The sequence below is a fragment of the Leucopleurus acutus genome (assembly GCF_964270905.1).
Source record: "Leucopleurus acutus genome assembly, chromosome: 8".
In the NCBI taxonomy this organism is placed as follows: Eukaryota; Metazoa; Chordata; class Mammalia; order Artiodactyla; family Delphinidae; genus Leucopleurus; species Leucopleurus acutus.
This window is the reverse complement of record NC_139151.1, coordinates 8,830,592-8,847,938: the sequence shown is the minus strand read 5'-3', so window position 1 is coordinate 8,847,938 and position 17,347 is coordinate 8,830,592. Positions and strand designations below refer to the sequence as shown.

The 17,347-nt window shown below is 39.2% G+C and overlaps 2 protein-coding genes across 2 annotated transcripts; one reads left to right on the top strand and one right to left on the bottom strand.

Moving 5' to 3' along the window:
* Positions 1-4,063: 4,063 nt before the first annotated feature.
* On the bottom strand, positions 4,064-8,294 carry PATE2 (prostate and testis expressed 2; the record flags this gene model as incomplete). The annotated part of the gene is made up of 4 exons (XM_082844079.1): positions 4,064-4,200; positions 4,559-4,687; positions 5,293-5,440; positions 8,223-8,294. 4 exons carry the CDS (start codon positions 8,292-8,294, stop codon positions 4,064-4,066), a joined length of 486 nt encoding a protein of 161 aa, XP_082700205.1.
* A 2,129-nt stretch (positions 8,295-10,423) lies between these two features.
* On the top strand, positions 10,424-11,126 carry LOC309964894 (prostate and testis expressed protein 3-like; the record flags this gene model as incomplete). Its single annotated transcript, XM_082844077.1, is given in 4 exon segments — positions 10,424-10,448; positions 10,451-10,543; positions 10,961-11,029; positions 11,032-11,126. Coding segments are annotated over 4 exon segments (282 nt in total).
* Positions 11,127-17,347: the final 6,221 nt, after the last annotated feature.

Here is a 17,347-nt window from a genome sequence, read left to right as displayed (position 1 = left end):
CAAAAGTGGAACCTGGGCTTCCCTGGTGGCGCAGTGGTTGAGAGTCTGCCTGCCGATGCAGGGGACACGGGTTCGTGCCCCGGTCCGGGAAGATCCCACATGCCGCGGAGCGGCTGGGCCCGTGAGCCATGGCCGCTGAGCCTGCGCATCCGGAGCCTGTGCTCCGCAACGGGAGAGGCCACAGCAGTGAGAGGCCCGCGTACCGAAAAAAAAAAAAAAAAAAGTGGAACCTGGCGAGGCTTGTGATTCACTTATAACCAACAGAATGTAGCAGAAGTGATGATGCACGACTTCCAAATGTGATGCAACTTCCACCTTGTTAGAATATACACTTGCCTTTAGAGCCCCTAAGCTTCTGTGTAAGGAGCCTGGGCCTCCATGCAGTACAGGGGTCCAAGTCATATGGAGTCCATATGTAGGTGTTCTGACCAACAGCCCCAGGTGACATCACAACTTATACAAGTATCAACTGCAAAAATGTAGAAGTGAAGACACCTCTGAATAATTCCAGTCTCCCACTCTCGAGTCACCTCCAGCCTTCAAGTCTCTCCAGCTGCGGTCGTAGACATCATGCAGCAGAGACAAGCCATCCCTACTACCTACTTTCTGAATTGCTGACCCACAGTACTAGTGAACACAATCATTTTTTATGCATCAGTAATAACTGGAAAATTGTGTGATACTTGTTGAGTTAACCCAATTAGCTTCTGGGCAACCTCTTCTTCAGGTTTTTCGTCTATTACATTGTTTTACAATACTAGCTACTTCATAGGAAGTTGTGAAGATTAAATGAGACCATTTATGAAAAGTACAAAACACGTGTCTATCACACACTAAGAGGTCAAACAGTAATAGTAACAACAATTAAGAAGTAAGGATTTTATTACATTTAAATCTTTAATATATGTGAAAATTATTTTGATTTAATGCATAAGGTTGCATGTATTATGTACCAGTCAACTCCAAATTAACCTTTAGATTAGTAGGCAAATTACTGTCTTTAAAGTGATATGTGAAGAAAAAATTTGCATATATGAAAAAAGAGCTTATGCTTATTTCAGGATTGATACTTGGTGTGCTATCATGGGGGTAAAGAAATTTTCACCTAGGTCTTATTCTGTTCATTTGTTCAAGTTGGAAAATGGAAACAGGAAGCCTATCCCAAGATGGGGTAAACCAAGAGAAAATTCTCTCCAAGATTACAGCAATTTTATCTAGGCTGTAAGGAAGCCTAATAAAAAAGATTCTCCCCATTCATGAGGAGCTAATTCACACACTACGCGCACTGTCACTCAGAGGCACCAAAATGTAACTGCATTTTCTAACCCAACCTCATCTTGTTTTATTTTATATTTAAAAAATTTTTTTTAATTAAAAAAAATTTTTTTTGAAATTTTTGCCCACACCACGCGGCTTGTGGGATCTTAGTTCCCCGACCAGGGATCGAACCCGTGCACTCGGCAGTGAAAGCTCAGCGTCCTAACCACTGGACTGCTGGGGAATTTCCTCATCTTATTTTAGAGCTCCATGCCCTATGATGGCAGAAAACACTTGGTCTTCTCAGCTTAAAATTTAGAGGGGGAGTAAAGAAAGCAGGGAGGTCAGGGGAAATGTTAACAGTAACATGGTCTCAACTGGAGACTGGCTTTAGTCAGAGCCCATGGAAAAGCTCTGGCACAAAATTTGCACTGCAGGCTTTTTCCAACCTGCCTGCCTCTGGCACAAGCTGCACATGCAGCTTGATGGAAGGAGTCGGCCATTTGTTGGCTGAGGTCTTTGCTCTAGTTAGGAGTTCAGCATCCAGGCGAGGCAGCTCCCATCTGGCAGAGGGCAAATCTCCGAAGAAGTAAATAGCTGTGAATTGTCATAAGCCAACACTCAATGCAGCTGGGTCGCAGATGCACTGATTAGCAAAAAGGATTTGGGCAGGGCACCAAAATCAAATCAAAATCATCCACTACATAATGTAATATTCAATGCTCTATTGCTGAGAATGCCAATGCTTGTTCTTGAAAGATCAAGGAAAGATTTTATAATTAGAAACTTCTTGTTCAACAAAGCCAAGTTTTGTCTAAACAATGATTCACAAATATTTTTAAAGTCTATTTTGAAACCCAGTGAAAAACAATGATCTCTCTCTCTCTTTCTTTTCTAAATGACGTTTCCCAACCCCATGATTCAATGGGTGAGAGAGCCCACATACAGCCAGAAATAAAAATATGTTGTTTCCCCTAAATGTCCATCGACAGATGAATGGATAAAGAAGATGCGGTACTATACACAATGGAATATTACTCAGCCATTAAAAAAATGAAATAATGCCATTTTCAGGAACATGGATACACCTAGAGATTATCATACTAAGAGAAGTCAGAACAAGAAAGACAAATAACATATGATATCACTTGTATGTGGAATCTAAAATATGACACAAATGAACATATCTATGAAACAGAAACAGATACAGAAAACAGACTTGTGGTTGCCAAGGGGGAGTGGGGTGGGGAAGAGATGGGTTGGGAGTTTGGGATTAGCAGATGCAAACTATTATATATAGGATGGATAAACAACAAGGTCCTACTGTATAGCACAGGGAACTATATTCAATATCCTGTGATAAACCATAATGGAAAAGAATATGAAAAAGAACATATATATGTATAACTGAATCACTTTGCTGTACAGCAGAAATTAAAACAACATTGTAAATCGACTATACTTCAATAAAATTTTTAAAAATATATGTTGCTTCCCTAACTCAAAATATCCATGTTACATTGGCTTTTCCAACCTGCCTGCCTATTTTGAAAAAGTTATCTACATGTCTTTCTTCATCCCAGCTAAAATCCCAGATGAGAATTCCTCAGGAAGGATTATATTTTCAGGCGCAGACAAAGGCAGAGAGTACAACAAACTCTTCAAGTAGAAGGGTAATTGTTTTACTGTAAGAATTTCATGTGGCATAGTAAGGGAGAAAAATGATCGTGGAAATCCAGGACCAAGAACTGTAGTAAGCTTCATTCACAAGGAGAGAAATGTCAGCGTTATTCTATACCCAGGGAAGCTTCACCACCTTGGCCACAGGTGGGTTGTTTCACCACGAACGCTACACAGTTTCTCTCTGTCTATTTGTTCCATTCCGTGTCACCTGCATCTCTTCCCACCCCGACTAGCTTCTGCTATATCATCCCTTCTGTTTACTCATAACTGCATCATACATAGGACACCTTGTAACTGGAACACTACCACATGGCATCTCTATACATTCTATTATCTTAACCTGCTTTATCATCAACATTTTTTTCACATTCTTATGAGAGGAGACTGACCAGCCATTCTGGCACAAGGTTTCCATTTCCAATTCAATAACCTAGTTCAACCATGTGCTACCTGGCTACCTGTCCAGGAAGGGCCATGATAACTCCACCCACACCAAACTGTTTCTCATATCTTAGTTTCCACAAACTGAAATGCCCCTAAAATTTTTCTTGATGCCTCATCCCTTTGCCTGTCCAGTTTTTTCCTGGCCTGAGATTCCTCCTAAGAGCTTTACCAGAGAAAGATGTGGCTCACATTGTCAGAAAATTGGGAAACTGGAGTTAGTCTTCTTTTATCTCCAAAACCCATGGGCAAAAGGAGAGTGCCAGGTGTCAGAGCTAATCAAGAGAGAATCCCAGACCAGAGGAGTGGGTATGGACAAGGATAAAGTATGATCACAGAATTCCCAGGACGAGCTTGGGATTATTTTGACCCAAGTCTTTGCATTTCCATATAGGAGATAATAAATAACCAATTTAAAACCCAACACTATTCATGGCAGCACCATCGTAAGAAAACCAAAACGCTGTGCGTGGGGATTTGCAAAAATTCCGTCTAGTGCTCCATCATTAATGAGAATCAGTTATCTCCTAGTAGCCTCCTTATGATGGCTACTCTTCACTACCAGCTGGCTTTCTCACTCTCTACCATTGGTTAGAAGTGGAGAGCAAAATACAGGTTTGGGGGAAAAGATAAGGGGGATGGTGAGTTGAAGAATAATCAAAAACCCAGGAGAGATGCAGAACTAGACTCCCTCAGGGAGGTTGCAATAGTTTTTATGTTTGCAACAGATGAGCTCTGTCCTCTTTTCAAAACTTAAGAAGTTGACGTCCTCACAGTTGGTCATACACGACAGTTTTGAATAAAAATACATACTCCGCCCTGAGGAGGTGAAAGAAAGGGAATATAACTGTAATGACTCTGTTTTCTCCTACCATATTCCTAGGAATAACCTCTTTTCAGAGACTCACTGATCTTTCTCTAGACCCAAATGAGCTAAAAGACAGAGTCTATCAATTACTGACCCAGAGAGTGGATTTTATTTCCTAACTTATAAGGAACACTCACCTTTCCTTTCCTCAACGCTGTCTTAAGGAAAAGTCCATCTTTGCCCTACCCTCTGCAGGACCACCCCATCCTCACCCATCCTACTCACCCATGTATTCCATGGACAAAAGCAGGTAGCTGTCTCTAAGGGGAAAAGGTGGCTGTTTCTCAGTCACTTTATACCCAACACTACCTTTTCTGGTAAGTAAGTAAATGTTTTCAACAGCACAGGTCTGGTGGTACTTCAGGGTGCAGGACCTCATGCCTTCATAGCATATCCCAAGATGATATTTTTTACATTTATAACACATCATCAAAGGCTCTGCCAGACACAGAAGGAGGTGCTTAAAGGATGCAGTATGGAGAAGGTTCTCCAGGCCTGGGGGCTTCCCAACAGGAGCTTACTATTGACTAGTGGTTCCCAACTTTTCTAGGGACCCTGATTCCTTTGATAATCTTGTGAAAGCTAACTTATAGAGACATAAATATTGTATATAATCTCAAAAGGTTGGAGTTCCTGTAAAATTTATCTATGGTCCCCAAGTAATGAACCCCTTATCTAGCCTAATGATTTTGTCCAGTAATGGGGAAGAGGAAGCAAAGACGGGGACTTTAGCTTCCTTACTCCACGAAATGGACTAAATTGGTCTGGGAGAAGATCAAACTCCTAGGATTCTATAGTAGGAATGGATAACAGCTTTCTTAAAAGATGGAGGGGAAGGTTTACTCCAAAAATGTCACCAATAACCTTTTTACCAAAGACTTTAGACTAGCTGTGGTCATACCTATCAGATGTTCACGAAATTCACCTGTGGAAAAAAGAAGTTTCCCTGTCATAATCACACATGCATCGGCCAAAGCCCCAAGAGCCAATTCTGGAAATTTCTCCTCCCCCAGCATCTTCCCATCTCTTAATCAACAACCAACCCTTCCTCTGTCTCCAGGACTTACCCTTACTCATGCAGACCAGAAAGACTATGCACAGCAGAAAGAGAGCAAACATCCTGGGACTTTGGTCCTGTGCAGTTGCCTGTGGAAGGTACTGGTTGATCTCCCCCAGTGTTCTGCCCTTGGGCTATTCAGCTAAATCATAAAATTTCAGTGACAAACAATACCTCAATGTTCCCAGAACCAACCAAACTACCAACTGGAGTCTCAATGCCCCCAAGGCATCTATTTAAAAATTCTCCTCAATGATGAATATATATATATATATATACACACACACACATATATATATATATATATACACACACACACACATATACACACACACATATATATATATATATACACACACACACACATATACACACACACATATATATATATATATACACACACACACACATATACACACACACATATATATATATATACACACACACACACATATACACACACACATATATATATATATACACACACACACACACACACACATATACACACACACATATATATATATATATATATACATTCTTTATTCATTATTGTATAGCTAAGCTTTGTGCTCTGTAAGTCAAATTTTTTCCCCACATTTTAACCTTTCAGATATTTCAAGACAGGATTTGGACACCTTAGTTCCTTTTAGCTCTCTTCACTAATCTCAGCATAATATCAGATTTGTCTTTGTCTCACTTAGACTGAAGCACCAGGAATTAAGTTCAGGATTCCAGGTATAGTCTGAATGTGGGAGAAACACTGAGTGTCCCTTCTGTGGTGTAGGAAAGGGACGTTTCAGCAGAAAGGTGAGATGTGCCTAGTTTGCCTTCAGGTGTTATTAACAAATTCATGGATTTTTTAAAGCAAATATTTTCTACACACATACCAAATGCCAACATCACAAAAAGAGACGTCACCAAGTGAACCAGGTCACTAATCTGTGGCCTCACAGAGACTTGAGTCTAGTTAAGGAGACCACAAGTACATCAAGCACAGTTGGCTATGGGGGCCTAAATGAGAGACATTCAAAGTTGACTGCCTGACCAGGGAAGGCTTCCCTGAAGAAGGGATAGTTGAGCCGGACTTTGAAAGCTAGTGATGTGTTAGTTAGAAGAAGTGAATAGGGACAGGCGCCCAAAGGAACAGCAAATGTCAAAATACAGAGATGTCAGGCAACCTGACACACTGGGATGACAGCTGGTCATGTGGTTCTAGAGACATGGGTGAGCAAGAAACTCAGAGAGATGCACCCTGTTGGAGGTGCTGGCATATGGGTAAAGAGAGGGGCTCAAGGGGACAGTGCACTGCACTTGTTGCTGAGATTACTTTGTCCCAAGCACATAAAATGGGATCTCTTGCTCACTATTGTGCAATTGCAAGACATCAATGAAAAGAGTCATTTTTCCCAGGGCTGGAAAAGACATTAAAGTACCCACTCCTCTGTACCAATACTGAATTCTAGAAAGGACATCTCCCTTTATCCCGAACTTAAGCTTGGTACACACATGGGTTCAGATCCTGGCTCTGCTGCTTGCCAACGTTGTGACTCTGGGTGAGTTACTGACGTTCAGAATCATTTTCATCATAGGATTGGTATTAGTAGTATTTTAAAGTCTGTGAAGAGAGAAAGCTCATATTTGTTAAGGTCCTGGAAACTATCAAGCACTAACTCCCTGCGCAGTGCTTAAGATTTCAGGAGAAGCCTGGGCCCTTTTGCTAGGGTAGGTGTCAGAAACTGAAATCAAAAGGAGCCACACGCAGGAAAGGGCACCTGACTGCGAGAGGCAATGAGGTGGAGGCTGTAACTGTGGTTTTGGCATCCAAGGGCCAAGAGCCTGGCTGTGAGGATGATGTTGGGAGCATCCTGTCAGGTGTTAAGTTGCAGCAAGGCTTACATTTGGCTTTGGGTATTGGACAAGATGGAAAGATTAATTACATTGTCTTCTAGAATGAACTTTGAAGACATAGTCAGCTTTAGAACAAACTGTTTCATTTGCTTTGGGTGGGTTAGCAGCTGGGAACTAGCTGAGCTCTGATTCACTGAGACTGGGTGAGAACTGGGTCCCATTCTCATAGCTCAAGCGTGAGGTCATCCATGAGCTGATGATGCTCAGTTTTATATCTCTACCTCAGACCTCTACTTTGAGTTCCAGATTCACATCCACAAATACACATTCTACTTTAGAAGGTTCACACATACCACGAGACATTGTTTACAAGAGAAAATCTGATGGATGAGATACTGTGGTAGGATGAGAAGTAGATCAGAGAACCTCTTGCTTGGGTGGAGTTGCAAAATTCTACAATCCTAACTGAAAATAATCCCGTAGAAAAGAGATTCAGAACTCAATGGGCCTTCCAGAAAATACCTGCCAAGGGGCACCTTGCAGGAAGAAGAATAGAAACTGGGCAAACCCTCTGTGGTTTAACCTAGAATTTTTTCTTCCTTTGCTATGATTCTAGACTCACTCGCTTTAAAGAGAGAGAAGAGAAAACAGGTGACAAATAAAGGCTCAGAAGTATGCCTTCTTGATAAGCCTTTGGAAAGTCCTGAAAAATGCTATCTAGTTTCCAACATCTTCTCCTGAAAGATGGAAGAATAGAAAATGAGATTCAAAGACTTCACAATCTTGATTGCCATTCTAGAATCAATTCTTTTCAAAGGAACAAATTCCCTCATGTTTAAGGCCTCTCTTCTTAGGCAGAGATGGGCTCCACACTCTGGTCATAGAAAAGGAACACTATAAATTTTGTGGCATTTGAGCTAAGACTTTATTTCACCCAATCTTTATCTGATATCTAAAAATGTCATACTTGAGATATTTTGATGAACATATTGTTCCTACGACTAAAGAACATGTCGTTAAAATGAATTCATGAGAGAAGATTCCTATTGCCTCTAGCCAAAGTACCATAAGCTCACTGATGGGTTTCAGAGACTGACAGTGCCAGAACTGGTCATAATTTTCCAGTGGTTTACCCATGGTGAACCTTACCTGAGTTAACTTTTGTAGAGACAGATACCTAAAGCATGGGCAAAACTGGCCAGATTCACAATATAAATTTCCTAAAGATCAAGCCATGTGATAATTCTAGAGATGATTTCACAGCCCTACAAAGTAAACAGTCCCTGGCCTTGGAGAACAGATTTCTAGTAAAGTGAAAGAGTTCTGGGCTGAGAATCAGAAATTCTAGGTGGAAGGCCCAGCTTGGTCATAGATTATACACCTTTTCATCTCTTTCACTCTTCGTTTTCTCATCCATGAAGTGTGGAGCTAGGTGAGCTTTTTTTTGACTTATTCGTTGCTCTGCTCTTACACATGAAACTGTGCCTGGTCCATAAAAGCTCTCAATAAATATTAGTTGAATGTATGACTAAATCTCCAAGAGGCATTCAATCAAGATGGTTAAAAGTATGGCTTCTGGAACTAGAAAGTCTTGCTCTGAGTACTGGTGCTATAAGTCACTAGATATGTGATCTTGGGTAAGATGCTGGATCTCACCAAGCCTGTTTCCTCCTCTGTGAAACTGGGATAAGAATGATAATATCAAAGAAGAAAAACAAAAGAAAAAAAAGAATGATAATATCATAACTGCATTAATAATAATTACTATGATGAACAGTATATAAAAAACAAAGTTAACTTCATGTAAGCTCCAACATTTATTAATTATCATTCTCTGCTGTGGGGTGGAGAGAGCATGAACTTGAGCTCCCAGAGGAAACCTTGTGTGATTGGTTCCCCTTAGGCATGAATAATCCCTGCCCTATGATGAAGAGGAAGGTTTCTTCTTGTGGCCTAAAGACTTGTGCTTGCAGACCCTGGCTTCTTTTCTTCCTGTATAACAGACTTCTCTGTCAGGATGGGCAAACACTTCTTGTTGCTCTCATCCGTCTTCTGCTGCATTGCGGGTGAGTCACAGGCTTGAGTGGGCTCCAGAGACGGGATCTAGGAAGCCCCATGGAACTCCATATGTGTAGTTGGCGTCCATGCGGGGCTGAGTCTTGACCACGTTTATACGGGAGGGGAAGCCAGCCTTCAGAATGCTCCCTGGGCCTCCATGCCAACTTGTCTGCCCTTTTCAACATTCTGCCATTCCCCGCCAAGGGCTCAAGCCGCTGTGGCTGCCCCATCATAGTGCTCCCCACTCTGTCCCTACCATTCCCCATAATCAAAACTCCTAGTGAGATTTTCCTCAGGACATCCTTTCCATTTATAAATCTGTATCCCATCTGCTGAGCCTACAATGAATAATTTTGTAGCTGGTTTTAGTGCTATCAAGGGTTTTTGATGCCCTTATCAGGGGTTTTTATATTACAACAAGTGATTGCAGGAAAGAAAATACTGGATGCACTGGAATCAGACAGATTAAAAAATGTTTCAGTCACTGTCTTAAATTCTCTGTACCTCTGGTTGCTCACCTGAGAAATGGGGAAATCCCTACTTACAAGGCTTTTGTGAGGATTAAATCAGATACAAAGCAATAGAACATGGCCCATATGAGATGCTCGATAAATGTTACTTTCTCACTTAGGTGCACCCAGGAGAGGTGTTTCGTTTGTTTTTTTTTAAATTAAACCTGTATTTTGACCAGCTCACCCCACAGTACCACAAAAAGTGGCACTGACTATGATATAATTCATGAGGCCTTCACGTAGATTCAGTTCCAAGTTAAAAACAGAGTATATCACCTAACAATACGTAAGCCGCCAATCTCAGAAATCCCATCGTAGTAATGCTAGCACAGGTAAAAGTTTAAAGCTCTCAGCCTCATTATCACACTCTTGTCTACCTACAGTGCTGCCAGGTAAGCCAGGCCAGCATTAACAGAACCATTTTTAAGCCGGAAAGCCATTTAGCCAGAGGCTAAATCTTTGCTCAAAGTCACCAGGTTAAAAGGGCTGAAGTCGGGACCAGAAACCTTTAATTCTCACAGAGGCATTTCTCCGGGATGTGGAGTTGGTGAGAGATCCAGCTGCTTACTCCCGGATCCCAGCCACCAGCTCTTCACCCACCCGCGCACCACACCCCGCACCCCAGGCCTGGATAGGTCTAGCTTCTTCTAAGTCCCTGCCTCCCCTGGCCTCACACCAGCTCTGTACTCTCCAGCAATGACACCCCTGAGATGCATAACATGCCCCTTCGCACACAGACAGATCGCTGTAGAAGGGGCTTCGGTGTCTGTGCTGCTGAGAAGCATGAGACATGTGTGATCTTAAAGATCTTCCAGGGTAAGTTAGAGGAGGTGCTGTGAGATTCCTAGAAAATTCTTAGGAGAGTACTCCACCAATTTCCTATCTCAGACTAAGGCCAACTCAAGAGAGGAACCAAAGTGCTGTATACCCCTGGGTATGGGTCCCTGTGCATGCAGACAGAAGAGAACCTGGGGAAATGAGACAGGAGGAAGAAGCATCTGTACAAAGAGTTGAGGGTTGCCAGGGAACTTAGGCAAATAACCCCTGCAGGGGACCTGTGATTTCTTCATCTCCCTGCCTGAGTCCCCTTGGGAAGTACAAGATGGGAAGCCAACCCCAAACCTACCTCGGATGCCTAAATAAATTTTTACTGACAGGACTAGCGCCAGGTTTGACTTGTCTTTAAAGAACTTAGATCACTGGCTTATCTTCTATGATTTCTTCTTATTACAGATAACATCCTCCAGTTATCATATATGGTGTGTCAGAGATTCTGCAGAGAATTGACATACGATCTCAACGATGAACTTATGTTCATACATGCTGCAACTACAATTATTGTAACTTCAAAAATCTAAAATATTTTTTCTCCAAAGTTGTCCCTTTAAAATGTTATTGATGTTTCTCTGCCTTCACAGTCTGCCTGCCCTTGCTTTTCTGCCCTGTCTGTCCTGGAAGGATCCCAGCTCTCTCTGTAATTCAGTGTTATCCTTCCTGGTGCCTCAAGCTTGGTTCCTACCTCAGTCGGAGGATAATGATTCTGAACAACAGATTTCTCCCATTACAGGGTCTGGTATTTCTGTACTTCAAGAGGCCTCCCAAAAGAGGCCCAGTAGAAAACTTTAAAACAAGACCATTCTAGATCCTTGTGATTATCTTAGATAGTGGAGGTGGACTAGAAATTCTTATTATGGCTATAATTAAGCAGAAATAGCAACAAAACAGATGGTGGACACTCAAGATTTTCCTCTATTGGCAAAAAGTTATTTTCCCCCGTGGACAGTGTCCATCTCACACTCAGTCATGATTTTCTTAGCATTTACATGGTGTCTCCATATACAATGTAAGAAACAGCAAATAAAGAATTTCCTGCCTCTGTGACATTCACAGTTCACACATAGCCACTTCTAGGCCTGTCAAGATGTACATTCAAGATATATTACAACTCTCATTTCTTCCTATTCCTCTTCTAGTCTTCTCAATTCCTTTCCTCTTTTGCCACCCACCTCTACTCTGACCTCCCCGGCGATGAACACAATGACTATACAAATTCTCCCTCTTCTGAATACCCAAGTCACTTTATGGGTACTTTTTTTTTTTGACACTCTTTCACAAAAATGAAACATTTCTCTGTTTGTCTAATTTGCCCTAGTATGTTATAAATCACAGCTAGAACATGTGCCTTGTTTTATTCATCTCTATTTTTAGCTGGCCAATTAAACTTTATTGTGTTTAATTGAACAGCCAGTAAAGTTGATGGAATTTTTCTTGTCCATCTGTTTAGCGTGACTTTTCTGGTTTTTCACCTATTTTGTTGAGTGTACTGGGAATGGTAACCTCTACTCCCTACCAGACATAGAACTTTCACTCCAGTGCCAACATACCATGTGTTTTTCTCAAAGAGATTATGAAAAGGACATTTCTTATTATGGGACCCTCTACTATTCAAATATATTAACTAAAAAAAAAATTTTTTTGATGGGATTCTTCTAAAACTGAATAGCTAATCTTACTTCAAAATTCAAAATCAATACTTTATTATATCAAGTATGAAATAGGCCTGGAAGTTTAGAAAGGGTAATCTGGCCCAACCCTTGGAAATATCTGAAAGCACATGTTTTCCTAGTTTTAATGATGTCAGGATTGATCACATAAATTTGCTTGTTCTCAGACTTATCTATACCATCTAAAGTTTCCCTTCAATCTTTCATCTAACAGATTTTAGCCCTATTGATTATTGTTAACAAGATCTGTTATTCATTATGAGTTGAATAATAATTTTAATTGAAGTATAATTCATATATAATAAAATGCACATATTTTAAATATACAGTTTGATGTGATTTGAAAAATGTATAAACCTACATAACCACCATCTCATTTAAAACATAGAATATTGTTATCACCTTAGTAAGTTTCTTCAGGTAACAATCCACTCCCAAAAGTATTATTCTAACTTCTATCACCATAGAACTAATTTTATTTTACCTGTTCTTTTTTTTTGGCTGCATTGGGTCTTCATTGCTGCGCGTGGGCTTTTCTCTAGTTGCAGCGAGCGGGAGCTACTCTTTGGTGCGGTGCGTGGGCTTCTCATTGCGGTGGCTTCTCTTGTTGCAGAGCATGGGCTCTAGGAGCACGGCTTCAGTAGTTGTGGCTCACAGACTCTAGAGCGCAGGCTCAGTAGTTGTGGCACACGAGCTTAGTTGCCCCACGGCATGTGGGATCTTCCTGGACCAGGGTTAGAACCCATGTCCCCTGCATTGGCAGGCGGATTCTTAACCACTGTGCCACCAGGGAAGTCCCAGCCTGTTCTTGAACTTATTATAAAATAAATTATACAGAAAGTACTATCTTGAGTCTGGTTTCTATCACTCACCATAATATTTTTAAGATTCATGCATGTTTCACTTATATCAAAAGTTTATTCTTTTTATCCCCATTGTATACATACACTACAATTTATTAGATCAATTCTCTTATTGATGGACATTGAGTTGTTTCCAGCTTTGGGCTATTGTGAATAAAGCTGCTATGAACATTTTCATATAAGAGTTTTGATGGACATACACACTCATTTCTCTTTGGTAGGTAATTAAAAGTAACGTGTATGAGTCATAGGGTAGGCATATGCATAACTTTAAAAGAAATTGCCAAAGGGTTTACCAAAGTGGTGGTACCAATATATAGTCCTACCAGTACTGTATGAGAATTCCAGTTACTCTACATAATTCCCATCATCAATTATTATCAGTCATTTATTGTTTTGTTTTTTTACTTTTTGGCTGCACCTTGCAGCATGTGGGATCTTAGTTCCCTGACCAGGGATCGAACCCTCACCCCCTGAAGTGGAAGCTCAGAGTCCTAACTGCTGGACCGCCAGGGAAGTCCTATCAGTCATTTAAATTTTAACTAGTCTACTCATCATAAAATTTATCTTACACTTTACTGATAACTAATGGAATTCAGCCACTTTTATGCTCCAGGTTAGATAATAATTCATCCATGTTTCCTTCTAATACTTTCATGGATTTAAATTAACATTTTGATTCTCCATTTGGAATTTACCCTTGTAAGAAAGTGATCCAATTTAATCTATTTCCACATGACTACCCAATTAGTCCAACAACATTTATCTTTTATTTATTTTTTAATATATCTTTACTGGAGTAAAATTGCTTTACAATGTTCTGTTAGTTTCTGCTGAACAACATGAATCAGCTATATGCATACATATATCCCCATATCCTCTCTCTCTTGAGCCTCCCCCCCCCACCCAGGTCATCACAAAGCACCAAGCTGATCTCCCTGTGCTATGCAGCAGCTTCCCACTAGCTATCTATTTTACATTTGGTAGTGTATATATGTCAATGCTACTCTCTCACTACATCCCAGCCTCCCCTTCCCCCACTGTGTCCTCAAGTCCGTTCTCTACATCTACATCTTTATTCCTGCCCTACCACTAGGTTCATCAGTACCATTTTCCTAGATTATATATATATATATATATATATATATATATATATGCGTTAGCATACGGTATTTGTTTTTCTCTTTCTGACTTACTTCACTCTTTATCACTGACTCTAGGTCCATCCACCTTACTACAAATAACTCAATTTCATTCCTTTTTATGGCTGAGTAATATTCCATTCTATATATGTGCCACATCTTCTTTATCCATTCGTCTGTCAATGGACATTTAGGTTGTTTCCATATCCTGGCTATTGTAAATAGTGCTGCAATGAACATTGTGGTACATGTAACTTTTTGAATTATGGTTATCTCAGGGTACCAGAAATATTTATTTTAAAGTTAACATTTTTCTCAACTAATTTGAGATGCCTCTTTCATAATATGCTGAATTTCCATTAGCACTTAACACTAATTCTGGGTTCTCTACTTAGTTAAATTTTTCTACACATTACCTCTACCTCACAACATACACAAAAAACAAATTCAAACTGGATTGTAGGTTTAAAGTGAAAAGTATAACAATAAAACTTCTAGAAGAAAGCACAGCATGTAGTTGTAACTTTGGAATAGGCAAAAGGTTACTTAAACATCACCTGAACAGCAAAACCATTTTTAAACATTGATAAGTTAGACTTCATTGAAATTAACAATGGCGGTTCATCAAAATGTATCAGTAAGAGAGTGAAAAGACAAGTTAACGACTTGGAGAAGATATTTGCAATACTGATATCCTAAGTAGAACTTGTATACAGAACATAAAAATCTTACAGCTTTCCTAGACAAACAAAAGCTGAGGGAATTCATCACCACTAGACCTGTCTTGCAAGAAATGCTGAAAGGAGTTATACAAGGTGAAATAAAAAGATGTTAATTAATGACATGAAGACATATGAAAATATATAACACACTGGTACAGGTAAATATACAGTCAAACTTAGAAAACTCTAATAGCATGGTTTGTTAACCACTTAACTATACTACAAAGGTCAAAGGAAAAGCATTAAATATAATTTAGCTACTATAATTTGTTAATAAATACACAATATAAAAAGAGTTAAATAATGACCTCAAGATATAAAAAAGATGAAGTAAAAGAGTGAAGTTTTGTAGACAATCAAAATTAAGTTGCTATCAGGTTGAACTAGATTGTTTTACCTATGAGATGTCTTATATAACACTCATGATGGAGGGGAAATTGGAAAAAGATAGTCAAAATGTACAAACTTCCAGTTATAAGAAAGTTGCTAAGAGCTCCCATCACAAGGAGACTTTTTTCTTTTTATTGTATCTCTATGAGATAAAGGATGTTAACTAAACCTATTATGATGATCATTTCACAATATATGTAAACCAAACCATCATGATGTACACCTTAAACTTATATAGTGATGTATGTTAATTATTTCTCAATAAAACTGGGGGGCGGGGGGAAGATTCATGGTAACCACAAAACAAAACCCTTGAGTAGAGGCACAAAAGATAAAGAAAGGGGAAACAGCAAACCACCATGGAAAACACCAATTTACAAAGGTAGGCAGAAACAACAGGAAAAAGAAACAATATAAATACAAAAAACCCAGAAAACAATTAATAAGATGGCATTAGTAAGTCCTTACATGTCAATAATAACTCTAAATGTAAATGGATTGAATTCACCAATCAAAAGGCACAGAGTGGCTGGAAGGATAAAACAACAAGACCAAACCATGTGCTACCTACAAGAGACTGACTTCAGTTTTAACACATTATTGACTGGGAGATTTTTGCAGAAACGAATGCTTGTGGCTATAATATGTCTCCAGTCAAAAATGTGTTAAGGACACATATAGGCTCAAAGTGAAGAGATGAAAAAAGGTAATCCATGCAAGAGGAAACCAAAAGAAAGCAGGGGTAGCTATACTTATATCACAAAAATTAGGCTTTAAGCCAAAAAACAGTAACAAGAGACAAAGAAGGTCAATATATAATGATAAAGGGGCCAATTCACCAAGAAGATATGATGATGATAAATATATACAAACCCAACTTCATGAAGTACATAAATGTATTAAGACAATACTAGCAGGGTAAAAGAGAAATATGATATGATACAATAGTAGTAGGGAACTTCAGTACCCTACTTTCAGCAATAGATAGATCATACAGATAGATGATCCAGATAGATCATCTGGACACAAAACAAGTCTTAGGAAATTTTTAAAGACTGAAATGATACCAAGTATTTTTTTCTGACCACAATCGTATGAACCTAGAAATAAAGAGTAAAAGAGGAAACTGGAAAATCTACAAACATGTGGAAATTAAACAACACACTCCAGAACAAGCAATGACTCAAAAAAGAAATCAAATGAGAAATCAAATAGTATCTTGAAGCAAATAAAAATGGAATCACAACATACTAAAATTTATGGGGTACTGCAAAAGCAGTTCTAAGAGGCAAATTTATAGTGATAAATGCATATATTAAGAAAATAGAAAGATCTCAAATAAACAACCTAACTTTACACTTCAAGGAACTAGAAAAAGAAGAACTAACTAAGCCCAAAGTTAGCAGAAGCAAAGAAATCACAAAAATTGGAGTGAAAATAAATGCAATAGAGACCAAAAAGTTTTTTAAATAAACAAAACTAAGATATGTTTTTTTTTTGAAAAGATAAACAAAATTGACAAACCATTAGCTGGACTAAGAAAAAAAACGAGATTCAAATAATAAAATCAGAAATGAAAGAGGAGACACTACAAATGGTAACACAGAAATAATAAGGATCATATGAGACTACTAAGAACAATTACAGGCCAATCAGTTGGTTAACCTAGAAGAAATGGATCAATTCCTAGAAACATAAAACCTATGAAGACTGAATCAGGAAGAAATAGATAATCTGAACAGACCAATAATAAGTAAGGAGACTGATTCAGCAATCAAAAACCTCCCAACACAGAAAACTGAAGGACCAGATGGCTTCACTGGCAAATTCTACCATACATTTAAAGAAGAATTAATGCCAATCCATCTCAAAGGCCTCCCAAAAATTAAGGAGGAAGGAACATTTCCAAATTCATTTTACAAGACCAGCACTACCCTGATACCAAAGCCAGATAAGGACACTACAAAGAAGGAAAACTAGAGACCAATATCTCTGATAA